This window comes from Berghia stephanieae, chromosome 2 (assembly GCF_034508935.2).
Source record: "Berghia stephanieae isolate SIO BIC M18660-M18661 chromosome 2, UCSD_Bste_1.3, whole genome shotgun sequence".
In the NCBI taxonomy this organism is placed as follows: Eukaryota; Metazoa; Mollusca; class Gastropoda; order Nudibranchia; family Aeolidiidae; genus Berghia; species Berghia stephanieae.
The window spans coordinates 114683165-114698212 of record NC_088361.1 but is presented as its reverse complement, the minus strand read 5'-3'; the positions used below and the strand labels follow the sequence as shown (position 1 = coordinate 114698212).

At 29.9% G+C, this 15048-nt stretch overlaps 1 protein-coding gene across 1 annotated transcript; it reads right to left on the bottom strand.

The window, feature by feature from the left end:
• Positions 1-1935: 1935 nt before the first annotated feature.
• Positions 1936-13763, bottom strand: LOC144964103 (phospholipid-transporting ATPase ID-like). Its single transcript, XM_078898042.1, is given in 14 exon segments — positions 1936-2049; positions 3124-3194; positions 3197-3346; positions 4218-4401; positions 4910-5205; positions 5635-5813; positions 7348-7445; positions 8051-8170; positions 8419-8520; positions 9073-9152; positions 10471-10636; positions 11757-12009; positions 12750-12961; positions 13522-13763. Coding segments are annotated over 14 exon segments (2220 nt in total). The 5' UTR covers positions 13717-13763.
• Positions 13764-15048: the final 1285 nt, after the last annotated feature.

Here is a 15048-nt window from a genome sequence, read left to right as displayed (position 1 = left end):
TATTTTGAATCATTTGTGTGTCTTTGATCTTTAATTTGATGTAGTACAAACACAATGGCTGATTTAAGTAAAGTGGCACTAGTTTTTTTAAAAAGCAAGCCTTTATGAAATACTTGATCTTAAATTGAGCTTTTTTTTATAAAGCACAATATCCACTAAACGTGCTCAAAGCGCTTTACAAGGGGTCCCTGGCCAACAGCAACATTCAACATGTAGGATGGGACATGATGCCTGTTAGGCAATATTACCATTTTTTCAGACAGAGACAACGCTGTTAATGGCCAGGTACTCATTTTACACCTGAGTATGGTGAGAGAATGTGAGTAAAGATCCTTCTCCAAGGACTCAACTATGCACTGAGCGAGGCTCGAACAATACTAACATAAACTGTGAACAAAATATGAACGAGTTTGCAAAGTAGGGAAGGAGGAATCAATCATTTCTCTGTAAATTAAATGATCAGACCTGTCGCAGAAAACAATAAAGTCGAAGGTGAAAAGAAATACATATGACCAGTGGTATTCTCAACTGTACTATACATGATTGTTTAGTTGTTTGTCAATGCATGTATGAGAAGCCTTAGATTGTAGTTCTTGTTTATACCTATGAATAAAATCATTTAAGAATGATATCGACAACTCTTGGACGCTTGAAGAACAGCAACTATGTGCTAATTTTATTTTACTGTGCACATGACATTTTTTTTTTTTCAAGAGAAAGATCACTGCTAATGGACAGATACATCTGATTATGGTGAGAAAATGTGACTAAAGAGCCTTTTCAGGAACTCTACTTTTGTACCACCCATAGCATGACTCATAAATCTCAAGTAGTCGGGTAGTGAGGGCTCTAATAATGACTAGGAGTTAGAGACGATCTTTTTTGGGATCGTGGATAGCTCATACGGTAGAGTTACGCTCTCCCTGGCCAGGCAGAGTTGTCGTACCAGTAAGGTCACAGGTTCAAACCCCATCACCGCCGCGAAAAATTATTTTATTCTCTATTGTCTTCTATCACTTTCCTACTCACTTCATCTCTTGTTGACTCATAAATTGATACAAAGCTGACTGCCATACCCCAAAAAAAATACCAAAGTGAAACAGTTCTAGTGACAGACAAAGCAAGAAAGAAAAAATACAAGGATTGAACCCGACTGGAGGCAGGTTGAATTTTTGGGAAGGTTGTTTTCTTGTAATTTCTTGTATGGTTTCAACCACCCTTTTTCAGATCTTTATCTTACACCATTGGTATAAGTGCCAGTACCTGCTCGTTAATTTGTTACTTTGATATATTTTCAAAAAGCTAGGGTGATGTGACTTGTTTCAAAGCCACACACAGTGTGACAGGAGGGACAGCCAGCACAACTGGGTTACAAACCACTGACCGTACTGCTACATATTTTTTTCATTATCCTTAATAAATCAAATTCCTGAATATTTATACAAAGGAATAGAAGGTGTATACAATTTTAGACTTCTCTGTGTTTTGATGTTTTTATATCATTACTCTGTTGTTCGTAGATCTGTTTCATGACAAACTAAATCCCCAGTGTCAGCCTACTGACTACAGTCAAGGGACATGATTATTACACTAGTGCCACTTTAAGTGTTAATAAACATCCAGCCAGAAGCAATGTTGGGCACTGCAGAAGTGCTAGCAATATAAAATCTGAACATGATTCAACCCCTACTTCAAGATTTTATTTACATCATTAACTTTTGATTGTTTTTGTTATTGGCTGAGAGAGGATTTTGAGCCAGATACGTTCTTTGTTATGAAGTTTGCTGCCTTTCAAATCTGTATATTTTCATTTTTGTTTCCTATCGGTAAGAAAAGAAAGTATATTTATGATTTATGAAATAAAAATATAGCTATAATGGCTTTTTTATGAGAAAACCATAGAGCGTGGAATATAAATTGAAATAACAAATTTATTCATATTAAAAAAAAAAGAAAGGATATTACCTGATCGAATATTCCCAACACAAGAACAGGTAATGATGTGTAAAATACATTGTAGAGAGAGATGAAGAATGGATCAAACAGGGTCTGAAATATATTTCAAACGTCAAAATTATATTAACTTTATAAAAAAATTTAACATTTTATCAAATGAATGCGTTATGACAATGAGAAGATAAAAGTTGAATTGAAAAAAAAATTAAAAGATTTAACAAACAAAAAAGCCTTATAAAAATAGAAAAAGTTTTCAGTGACCTAAAACTTAAACTTGAGCTTTTATATAGCGCAATATCCACTGAACATGCTCAAAGCACTTTAGAAGGGGTCCTTGACCAACACTTTTAATGGTCAGGTACTCATTTTACACCAGAGTACGGTGAGAGGATGTGAGAAAAGAGCCTTTTCCAAGGACTCAACTATGCACCGAGTTAGGCTCGAACCAGGACCTTCCGATCGGAAAGCGAGTGTCTTACCACAAGACCACATAGCCGCACAAACATAAAAGCAATATTTTAAAAATCATATTAGTCTGTTTGTTTGGGGTTTTGAAATATATTTTCTTTTTCAGGGCAAAAATAAGTGAACCTACTAATTATTTTTCAGTTGGTCGTGATTTCTTTGTAAATAAATTGTTCCAACTTCATGCATCACAGTTAATTGATTGTTAATTGAATTAAAGTTATGTTGAATAATGCAAGCAAATGCAGTTTACATATGTTATCCAATAAAGCCTGTTGGTCAAAGAAAGCCACATTGATGTTCTTCTTTGTGTCTTTGTGAATTTGAGGATGCTTAATTTATTCTTATAAATTAGGCAGTAACTAAAGACATCCATAGTTATGTCAAATGGACATACGTAGTTGTCAACACATTCAAGAAAACAGTAACCAATAAGTTGTTCACACTAATCATTAGATGAACCCGTACTCCTTTACTTGTGAGGCTGGTGTCACACCAGACGAGGCAAAAGACTGTGATCAAAGCTCAGACTTGGATATCATCTCATCCTATTTGAAATTTGACTGTAAATGTATGAGACTTGTTTCACACCTCGGAGGGGTAAATTATATAGAAAGAATTCAGTTCTCTGGAATTGAATGGGGCCAAAATATATATATTGTGGGCACGTGAGGGATTTACAAACATAAATATAAAATTTACCTGTGCAGAAAATCCACAGAAGAAAGCAAACCAAAAATGACAAAGGGTGAAGGCAAAATTTTTGTAGAAAAGTAACGGAGGAATTTGCACATCCTTAAATAGGACCACCGGCCATGGACAAGTAGTAACCTTTCAAGGAATCGGAATTGTGAGATGGAATAATCACTTGCTAAAACAGCTTGCATTCCCTCTTGGCCACTTATACCAATGCCAATGTGGGCCACTGTAATCAGAAAAAACACGACAGTTAAATTTTCAATGTCCTTAACTTCAATTTAATTTCATAAATATCTTTTTACATATGTACCACCTTTTCTTTCTTCATGCAGCAAAAGTTTCCACAATATTTTTTTCAAAACATTCGAATTTTCTCATAATATTTTTTTCTTAAACACTAAGATGTAAATGTGAACCAGGCTATAGGCATGGATGGATATTCTAAAAGGGCTGGTACAAAAAAAGACACTTTAGATACATTGTTCTGTAGGAAACAGAAGTTTAGTTCCATATTGCCTGCTTAGGGAATAAAGAAAACATTGTAAAGTGCATTCAGCACAATGACCTATAAACCGTACTTATTTATTTAGTCGTGGCTTTTTATACGATAAAAGTTTTTGTTAGCTAAAGCCAACAATTCAATGAATTAGTAAAGCTCGCAACAAACAAAGATTTTAAAAAAAGAGATCCTCCTTTTAAAACATGACAAATTCACTAAAACCTTCACAAGTATCAAAATATTTGATGGTCCGCTTATAATACAATGCATACAAACACTGCTGATTCAATGAAATGTTTACTTTCAAAAAATGTAAATATTAATTTATTAATTTATTTGTTTTGCAATCTTTCAATTTTCAATTTATAGTGACAATTATTCATATTATAAAGCGCAGCTCTGGTTATGGAGCTGCTCCTTTTTTATATATACATCCTATTTCCATTATATTTTTATCTTATTGTGTAAATTATAACACGTCTGTACAAAAAATATTCTTTTTGGGATGCAATAAAGTATTATTATATTATTATATTATATTATATATCCCAATTAATGTATTAACATTAAAAGAACCAATTTTAACATGATAACATACTCTTAATCATGCTAACGTCATTCGCTCCATCCCCAATGGCCAGGGTGATGGATTTCTTATTCCTTTTGATCAGATCAACCACCAGTGCTTTCTGAAGTGGAGTTACACGACAGCAAATGACAGCTTTACACATACAGCCAAGATTCAACAGCAACATTTCCATTTCTTTCTTTAACGCATGGACCTGTTAAAATTTAAAAGTGAACATTGAAATTAAAGATAAAATAATTACAGTAACAACAATTATAACTATAACAACAACAACAACAACAACAACAACGATAACATAATAATAATAATAATAATAATAATAATATAATAATAATAATAATAATAATAATATAATAATAATAATGTAATATTAATAATAATAAAATATATAATAATAATAATAATAATAATAATAATAATAATAATAATAATAATAATAATAATAATAATAATAATAATAATAATAATAACATAATAATAATAATAATAATAATAATAATAATAATAATAATAATAATAATAATAATAATAATAATAATAATAATAATAAAACACCAACATTTAGAATGATAACAATACTAACAAAAAAAAAAAAAGCAAATCAAATAAATAAACTAATAGAAAAATAAATTAATAAATCAATAAATTAATTCATTGATTAATTAAATAAAAACTGATTCAACATTCAAACAGAATCTTACAAGGCTGTGTCCATTAATGACAAGAGCGAAATCTCCATACTCCTCATCTGGAGATGCTATGTTGCCATTCCCAGCCGCCATATTTTCTAATTTAGCTGACCCGTTTCTGAAAGACACTTCTTCACCATCACTATCTGGATTAGCTCGTGACTTTGTATTTTTTGCATGATCGATATCTTCCAACGCCTTCTTCATTTGAGACTCCACCTCCTCAAAACTTTCCCCATCGATGATGAATGGTTCTTCCATTTCATCTGTCAGCAGACGACATGAATACCCAATGTTGATAGCAGTTTCTGATGGAGAAAAGCATAGAAATCTTTGATGAAGTATTTAAACCTGAGTAAAACAAATTATTAAGATGAGTTATATTCCACACTTTAAACAAATACAAGTCTGAAACAAAGCAAAACACTCAACTCTTTGTTAGTTTTTAGACCATATAAGAGATGATAAGACACATAAAATTCTTCCTAATACACTTTAAAACAATAAAGGTTACACATGATTCTTAAAGGTGGTTACCATTATTCGATGGGCAGAGCAGGTGAGTGTTTTACATATCTGCATACCGTCAATTGCCTTCTGAATCCAATATCATTTTTTTTAATACGTCATTTTCGTCTTTGAAAAATACGAAAACACAACAAAAACAAAAAATAATTTTGTTTATCAACAAAACCTCCATAATATGTTTATCTTTCAGAGGATATTTGACATCAAACCTTGTTTGTCTCCAGTCAACACCCAGATTTTGATCCCAGCCAGCGCTAAGTTTGCAATGGTTTCTGGGACACCATCCTGCAGTTTGTCCTCAATAGCTGTGGCTCCAATTAATAACATGTTTTGTTCTATCTCCTCATACACATTGTCCAGCTTGGCATCACGCTCGTCCATTGCAGTGCTACATGATATGAGAGACACATATATGAATGCAATTTGAATGGTTATTACCATAATATACAAACTATTGCATTAAATCTAGCTTGTAGTAGTGCTACATGTTATGAGAGACACATATATGAATGCAATTTGAATGGTTATTACCATAATTTACAAACTATTGCATTAAATCTAACTTGCAGTAGTGCTACATGTTATGAGAGACACATATATGAATGCAATTTGAATGGTTATTACCATAATATACAAACTATTGCATTAAATCCAACTTGCAGTAGTGCTACATGTTATGAGAGACACATATATGAATGCAATTTGAATGGTTATTACCATAATATACAAACTATTGCATTAAATCTAACTTGCAGTAGTGCTACATGATATGAGAGACACATATATGAATGCAATTTGAATGGTTATTACCATAATATACAAACTATTGCATTAAATCTAGCTTGCAGTAGTGCTACATGTTATGAGAGACACATATATGAATGCAATTTGAATGGTTATTGCCATAATATACAAACTATTGCATTAAATCTAACTTGCAGTAGTGCTACATGTTATGAGAGACACATATATGAATGCAATTTGAATGGTTATTACCATAATTTACAAACTATTGCATTAAATCTAACTTGCAGTAGTGCTACATGTTATGAGAGACACATATATGAATGCAATTTGAATGGTTATTACCATAATATACAAACTATTGCATTAAATCTAACTTGCAGTAGTGCTACATGATATGAGAGACACATATATGAATGCAATTTGAATGGTTTATTACCATAATATACAAACTATTGCATTAAATCTAGCTTGAAGTAGTGGTACATGTTATGAGAGACACATATATGAATGCAATTTGAATGGTTATTACCATAATATACAAACTATTGCATTAAATCTAACTTGCAGTGGTGCTACATGTTATGAGAGACACATATATGAATGCAATTTGAATGGTTATTACCATAATATACAAACTATTGCATTAAATCTAACTTGCAGTAGTGCTACATGTTATGAGAGACACATATATGAATGCAATTTGAATAGTTATTACCATAATATACAAACTATTGCACTTAAATCTAACTTGCAGTAGTGCTACATGTTATGAGAGACACATATATGAATGCAATTTGAATAGATATTACCATGATATACGAACTATTGCACTTAAATCTAGATTTTATTTGATTTTGTCTTCATAATCCTAAAACTTGATACCTACTTCAACATCACATTATTACAATTTGCTGTTTCTCATCAATGACTAGGCAATATTAATGAGTGTCCATAGAAAATTTCAGACCTAAAAATAGCCCTTTAGTTACTAAGAATTGTATCAAATATTATTTCTAATTTTTCTCTGAGGAAATTCTAATAATTGTTTGTGAAGTCACGAATGTATAATTTCATGGTAATTTTAACGAACTTACTTGCCATAGACCTATGATTGACACAAATAAAAACGACTTCTCTTAATCATTTTCCACTAATAACTGAGTAATCTCACTTACCTGGCTTCATGATGTTTACGCCTCCATTCTTCAAATACTGCCTCATCCAAATCCTTATAAGCCAGGACTAAAGTTCGCAGACCTACTTGGGCAAAATCCTACGGGAGAATAGTGTATAAAAATATTTTTTAACATAATCCTAAAAGTAATCTAGTTTTATATCATTCCTATATTTTTTTATATCTCTATTCTTTCCCCCTTCTCCATATTTTACATTAAAATTTCAATCAAAGACAAATAATATCAAAATATCAAGTTCCTTGCGTGTGCAGAATATAAGGGAGAGGAAAGGAGAAAAAATGAATCCACATAAAATTGAAAGAATGGATAAAAAGAACAAATGCAGTCTTTAAATTAAAACAGATGCTAACTAAAAGTTAACAAGTAATCATTAGTGAAACATCAGATTTTGAGTGGCACAAGTGAATAAATCATGAAAAAAAAAATGAATTTACTATTTCTATTATTTTGACCATACACATAAAAAAAAGCCTCTCTTGATATGTAAATTGTATATCGTCATAAAAATTTAAAAATTGGGATTAGTATTAATATCAGGGGATAAAAAAGAAAAGAAAATAAAAGAAAAGTATCTGTTCAGGATAGCCTGAAACACAATAACATTTTTTTTTAAATTGACAGTGAATGATTGGATCTTAACATAGTCAATCTAAATATCACGTATAACATATGAAATTCTCACGTTTAAATGGTTATTGGTTAGCTCCTTGAGGTCATGACATGATCTGTCCAGTAAGTCAAACATAATGGTGTCTGCTCCCTTGGAAAAGAGAATAACCTTCCCATCTAGCTTAACTATGACCTGTAAGAAGGAAAATAAACAATACAATATTATAACAAATCATGAAAAAAACGTATATTGTTACTTTGATTACATAGATTATCAAAAATGATCTATGCCCTTTTTTCCCCACATATCCAAATAAAACAATATTTTGTCAATTTAAAGAACGTATTTATTTTCAAAATTTCTCTTCTACATTAAATCTGTTTTTAATGTGCCTTTCCAAGGCTCTCTGAAATTATGAAATTTTTATAAAATCTACTCACAGACATTCTCTTTCTGACATTGTTGAAGTCAAGAATAGCTAAGAGTTCATAGGTCACTTCCTTTCCATGGACCTCTATGGTTATTGTATTTGGCGTTCTGGACTGTAAAGATAAAAGAGGAGAGAAAAATAAAAAGCCATGTCCGAAAGTTTTCATTCACATTTGTCTCATTTGAAGGATTCAGTTTCCAAAAATAAATTGAAGGTGATATTTTTAAAAATAAAGGGAGAGAGGGAGGTGTAGGAAAATTCTTGTAAAAGAGACAGATTATCAAACTCCAAAAAAAAATTTTTTTCAATAATAATAATAATAATTAACACTAATGTGATGAAAGCAGACCTATCATAAAATCTACAGCTATAACAATTAGGCAGTTTTTCACATATTCTTTTAAAAAGCCTGGGGACAGGTGTGTCAGGGTTATGCACACAGTTTTCTTTATTGTCAGGATCAGTCTAGTTCAAATAAAGTACACTCAAGAAGTCAGTGATGTCAGTCTGGTAACTACAAAGGTAATCTGCCCTCATTATATAAAATCATTCAATCTTATCATGACCCATGACCCAGACAGAGATGAGCATTTTTTTAAAAAATTTTGATTGGATTATAAGCACATTTATAAAAGATAAAACGAGAAGTGGGACAAACAAGTACCTTAAAGACATATCCAAAATTCCGAGCTGCTGACACCAATGCGCCTTCATCAGGAGATTGGGCCTGATATTCCAACATACCTAGTAAAAAAAATAGATCAAACTTTGATAATCATCAGTCGCATCATGTTAAATAATAATTGAATAGACAAATATCATTATTATTATATCATTATCATCATTATTATTATTATTATTTAATATTATTATTATTATATTATTATTATTATTATTATTATTATTATTATTATTATTATTATTATTATTATTATTATTATTATCATTATCATCATTATTATTATTATTATTTAATATTATTATTATTATTATTATTATTATTATTATTATTATTATTATTATTATTATTATTATTATTATTACCATTACTATTATTATTATTATTATTATTATTATTATTATTATTATTATTATTATTACCATTACTATTATTATTATATTATTATTATTATTATTATTATTATTATTATTATTATTATTATTATTATTACCATTACTATTATTATTATTATTATTATTATTATTATTATTATTATTATTATTATTACCATTACTATTATTATTATTATTATTATTATTATTATTATTATTATTATTATTATTACCATTACTATTATTATTTATTATTATTTATTATTATTATTATTATTACCATTACTATTATTATTATTATTATTATTATTATTATTATTATTATTATTATTATTATTATTATTATTATTATTATTATTATTTATTACCATTACTATTATTATTATTATTATTATTATTATTTATTACCATTACTATTATTATTATTATTATTATTATTATTATTATTATTATTATTATTATTATTATTATTATTATTATTATATTACCATTACTATTATTATTATTATTATTATTATTATTATTATTATTATTATTATTATTATTATTATATTATTATTATTATTATTATTATTACCATTACTATTATTATTATAGAAGGGGTTATTTGGGGGGGGGGGGGGGGGAGGTTGTCGTTGTTGTATTTATTTGTATTTATTTTTTTATTTTATTTTTTAAAAATTCGTTGTTTTTTTTCATATTTTTTTTTTTTAACATCCCAATTTCAAAGGATAAAAATGTATCAATAATTAATGTACAATATCCATCCTAGATTTACATGACGTATCGCTTTCAAATGCTTTAAAAATAGATTATCTTATAAAATGCTTGTTAAAAGAATATGAAAATGAAAGAAAAAAATGTTTCCACTTATCAAATTTGTCTTCAAGGCAAGTCTGGTATCATTTTTACAATTATCATTTTTTTTTATCCCTCTTCTTTTTATGATAGAATTATATCATTATGTCTATTACCATTTTAACTCATTAATACACTTCAATGTACCCACCATCTTCTTTAGTCTCAGGCATGACAGTGTGGTTCAGAGCCAGAAGTGTAAAGAATTTGTTCATCATTTCATTGCTGTTTTTAACCTCATCCACTAAACTGTTGTCGTAAAACTCAAAATCCTTTTCTGCATAGGGGTTCCAGGAAAAGTCTGCCTTTGGTGTTCTCTGCGATAACAAGAAAGTCAAAGTTTCATATAGAAATAAAGGTGCATTAAATATTAATATAATATTATTGGCTGACTTTCGGGATTGAATACAATTCTGTCAAATCAGAAGATAAATAACATTGAATAATATCTAAAAGGTAAACTTACTTCAGCTTAAAACTTTTACATCTTGTAAATTTAAAAAAAAAAAATTTATACTGTCACAAAAAAAAAAATAAATAAAAGGAAAAATATTAATATAAAAAATAAATTATAGTTTATCTTGGTAAACAAACAACATGACGAGATGAGAAAATGAATTTTACTGTCACCCAGATTTAAGGTATATCTGTACTCTCACTCAAAGCATTTATACCCAAAAAATATCAATGACAAATCTAACTTGATATCAAATGGCAGTTTTGTTGTTGTTGGGGTTTTTTTTGTTCGTTTTTTGTTGGGTTTTTTTTTTTTGTGGTTATTATTTGTTGTTAAAGCTGTTGTTGTATTGCTTGTTTGTATTTTTAGTTAGTGTAACATTTTCTTAGACACTATAAACTTAATGCGAGGCAATATTGAGTTGGTTAAGCTTGACTTTTTTTAAATCAGAGAGAAAGTAAAGCAAAGCCGTTACAAGATTTAACAAGCAAATAATGATCAAAACTAGTCATCTAGACCAGGCATCCTAGTACCTTGACCTTTCAAAAAAACATTTATTTGACTAGTAATTTTGCATCCACTTTTTTTTTTCTTAGGTCACACCAATTTTCTCCTCATCATTTAATTTCTTCAAATAAACATTATCATGATTTATAGTCATCATTTGATAGTAAACTCATGATGTTACACAGCTCCAGGCGTCTCTTTATATACTTAGTGATATGCTGCTACTTCACCAAGCCACTAATTTGTTGTGAGTTAGTTGCTGATGCTCTAGTTTGTTGGGAAATATTATTATGATCAAGTTTCTCAATAGATGAATACTCAAATATGTGGTATTAAACAGTTTCATTGGTAACAATGTAATAATAGTAAATGTAAAATAGTAACAAAAGAAACGTGGCAGTAGCAATTTTAAATAGAAAGCCATTTGATGTAAAGCCACTACAGTCGTATTAGTCATTGCCTAGCTAACTTACATCAGTAATGTCCATAGCATTTCCTTCCCGATCCAAAGGGTCCCCATATGACTTCCCATTGATGGAACACTTGTTGAAGCTCATGATGTTCTGTGTTAATGTTCCAGTTTTATCAGAAAATATGTATTCTATCTGGCCCAGTTCCTCATTCAAGGTGGTAGTTCTGGCTTTTGCGGGTGTGTCTTTTTTATCGTAATACATCTTGACATCCCAATTGATCCAAAGGCTGTGGGCTAGACGGATTATTTCAACACTGAAAATGGAATAAACATTTTGTCAATCATCAAAAAAAAAAAAAAGAATGCTCATTGAAGAGCAAAAGTGTAATTTTGAAATAATACCTTGCTATGTACAGTCCAGAAACATGTGTATTGGTTTGAAGTAATGAAATACACTTTCTATGGAGAGGACAAAGGACAATGAAAGTGAAAAAATACAATATCACAGAAAAATTTAGAAATTTAATAGCCCTTTGATACAGTACGTCATTTCAACAACCAATTTGCACCGTTCATTTTTTTTCTTTTTTTTTTTTTTTATCATGTAAAGGCCCAGGCTATTTCCTTGTAGTCTGTCTATATGTAAAGTTTGGTATTGTAATGTAAAATAAGCAGAATATTTATATGCCAACTTTGTAGAATAAAATTTGTCATTTACAATTTTTTACAAGAATTCGTACCACAAAAAAAAAAAAATAAATAAAAAAATTAATTAATTAAATCATCAGTTGATTAACTTTCTGGAACAGAGACTTGTCTAAATAAATTAATTAATAGCAGCTAAGAAAAAGAATGCTCTTGGACAAAAGGACAAAAAATGGAAACATGGGTGTTTCTTGATCTGAAAGACAATTTGGTTAGAGTTATAAAATAGAAAAAAGATCTGAATCAATCAATGCGTCACATTATAAACTTATAATTAATTAAATTTGGCTAAGAAAAAAAAAAATCCCATCAGCATACATAAATGGAAATGTCATTCCAGGACACCTACCTTACATAGAGAGATATAGGCACTACAGTGTTTAATATGATGATGTATGAGAAAAACACAAGGATGGCTATGGTTGTCGCCCCCCTTTTCTTATCCTCATTGATGAAGCTTTCCCACGGGAGGTAAGCCTGGAAGTCATAGCCAATGACAGTTTCCCAAATACCCCCTGCTATAGTACAGATGAGGCACATGGACAGCAGGAATAAGAATATCTGTGGTAAAGAGAAAAAATAGTGTTTTAAAAAGTATTGAATGAATTGCAATATTTAGGATTATGATACTTTCAAAAAGAGGATGTTTATGAGAAAGAAAGAAAAATTGCTGAAGTTTCAATTAATGGAATTTAATTTCATATGGCAACAAAAAAAAAAAGGGAACATCATTTTCTGTTTTGCAACAGATTCTGTCTTTTAAAATATGCATATAGAATGTTAGCTGCGATATGATTGTCATTTAAAGCAAGACTTATATACTCTTATAGCAAACACTTTGTATTACTGTCATATGTCGAATACAAGCACCTTCTCTAATTCATATGCCCCCTATCTTTTTCCATCTCTACCAAACACTAAGACTGTTGATAACAGCACCTAAGTTTTAAATAGAAGAAAAGTTAAGAAGGAAACTCATACTGTCATGTGTTGGAGTGTGATAAGAATTAAATCATTGTTGCTTAATTTAATGTAGTTATTAGGAGAATACTATAGCATAAATACGGAGCATTAAAATAAACAAAACATTATGATTTGTATAAACACTAAGCTTGACTTACACCAATAATCAACAAATTCATTAGACGGTCTATATGTGTGCGTTTAAATTTGGCTTTTCCACTATTCATCATAAGTTTGGTGTCCTTTCCAGCAAAGATAACTAGCCCATAACACCACTGCGTGTTACGTAGAACACAACCACGGAGAAGGATCTTCTCATTGTCAAGGGAATAGGTCTTGTTGTTCCAGTTCATTTTCCCCTCAAACTTGCTGAGTCTGTTGTTGGGTGGTTCACTCACTATCTCAGCTGGTGAAGAAAGAAATATAAGGGAAAATCAAATCTACCTTCAGTTTATACATATATTTTTCATTATTCAGGAGATAGATGTAAATGAGGGAAAGATAACAAATTAAATTCAATCATCTTGTAGAAATGGACTTGTTTCTGAAAAGAGTAATCACTTGTAAAACTTATGAAGATTCTTTGAATAAAGATTCTATTATCAAATGGTGCGAGCAAACCAAACAATAATTACTTACCATTGAAAACTGACATTTTTTGCGTGATCATTTCCCATGTCAGCAGTTTCTGCTAGTGCTCCCGAACTTTCAGGTTGGTTTCTCTGAGGAAGATTTTGAGACAAAAGATATAAGTTATTTATGTGCTTTTTCATCCAAATTAATATGCATTTTACATTTCATCTGAGACTATTACAAATCCACTGTTCTAAATGTTACAGGAATTTTGTATTCTTCACAAGTTACTGATTAGAAAATTTGAAAGCAAACAAGAAGCAAATGCAGGAAACTTCCCAGTCGATTGACGCATGTAACAGTACATAGCAAGGTATTATTTACAAATTACACTTTTCCTCTCCAATGTGCATTTTTTTTATTCAATGAAACTTCCAGATAGAGAGAGAATTTGATTACACTGATTGTCAAATTGGGTTTAGATGCCATTTGTTTTGTTCTGCCAAGTTTGATGATTTGGTTCTTTGATCTTGATGTGTTTAAATTATGCATAACACAATGTGAATGTTCTAGTCTATAACCTAATGATTTGGATTTCAAGTTTAAAGTTAAATGTTCATATAATTGTTTCAAAGCGATTACTCTATGAATGGTAAAGGTTACATTTAATGCTAGTTTTTAGATTTTTTATTTATATCACTTGGTTCAAAATTTACGGTTGCCTAAAAAAAATTATTAAAAAATGAAATCCTTTAGTCACTCAGTATATTCAACTTCAACCCTTTCAATCATTACATTTTTTAATGAAGTCTTTTGATTCCTTTAAAAACAATTTAACACAAAACTCACCCATCCAGCTCTGCTGTCTCAATGTACATAGACTGTGAGGCTCGCTGGATGACAGAAGAAAGAGATCAGCCTTTGGAAAATAACAAAGAGAGTGAAAGGTTAGTTATCATTTTAACATAAGTTATGGGTCTTGGAGAAGGCTGTAACTAATCGAGTAGTCCTGCACTGGATGACAGAAGAAAGAGATCAGCCTTTGGAAAATAACAAAGAGAGTGAAAGGTTATTTATCATTTAACATAAGTTATGGGTCTTGGAGAAGGCTG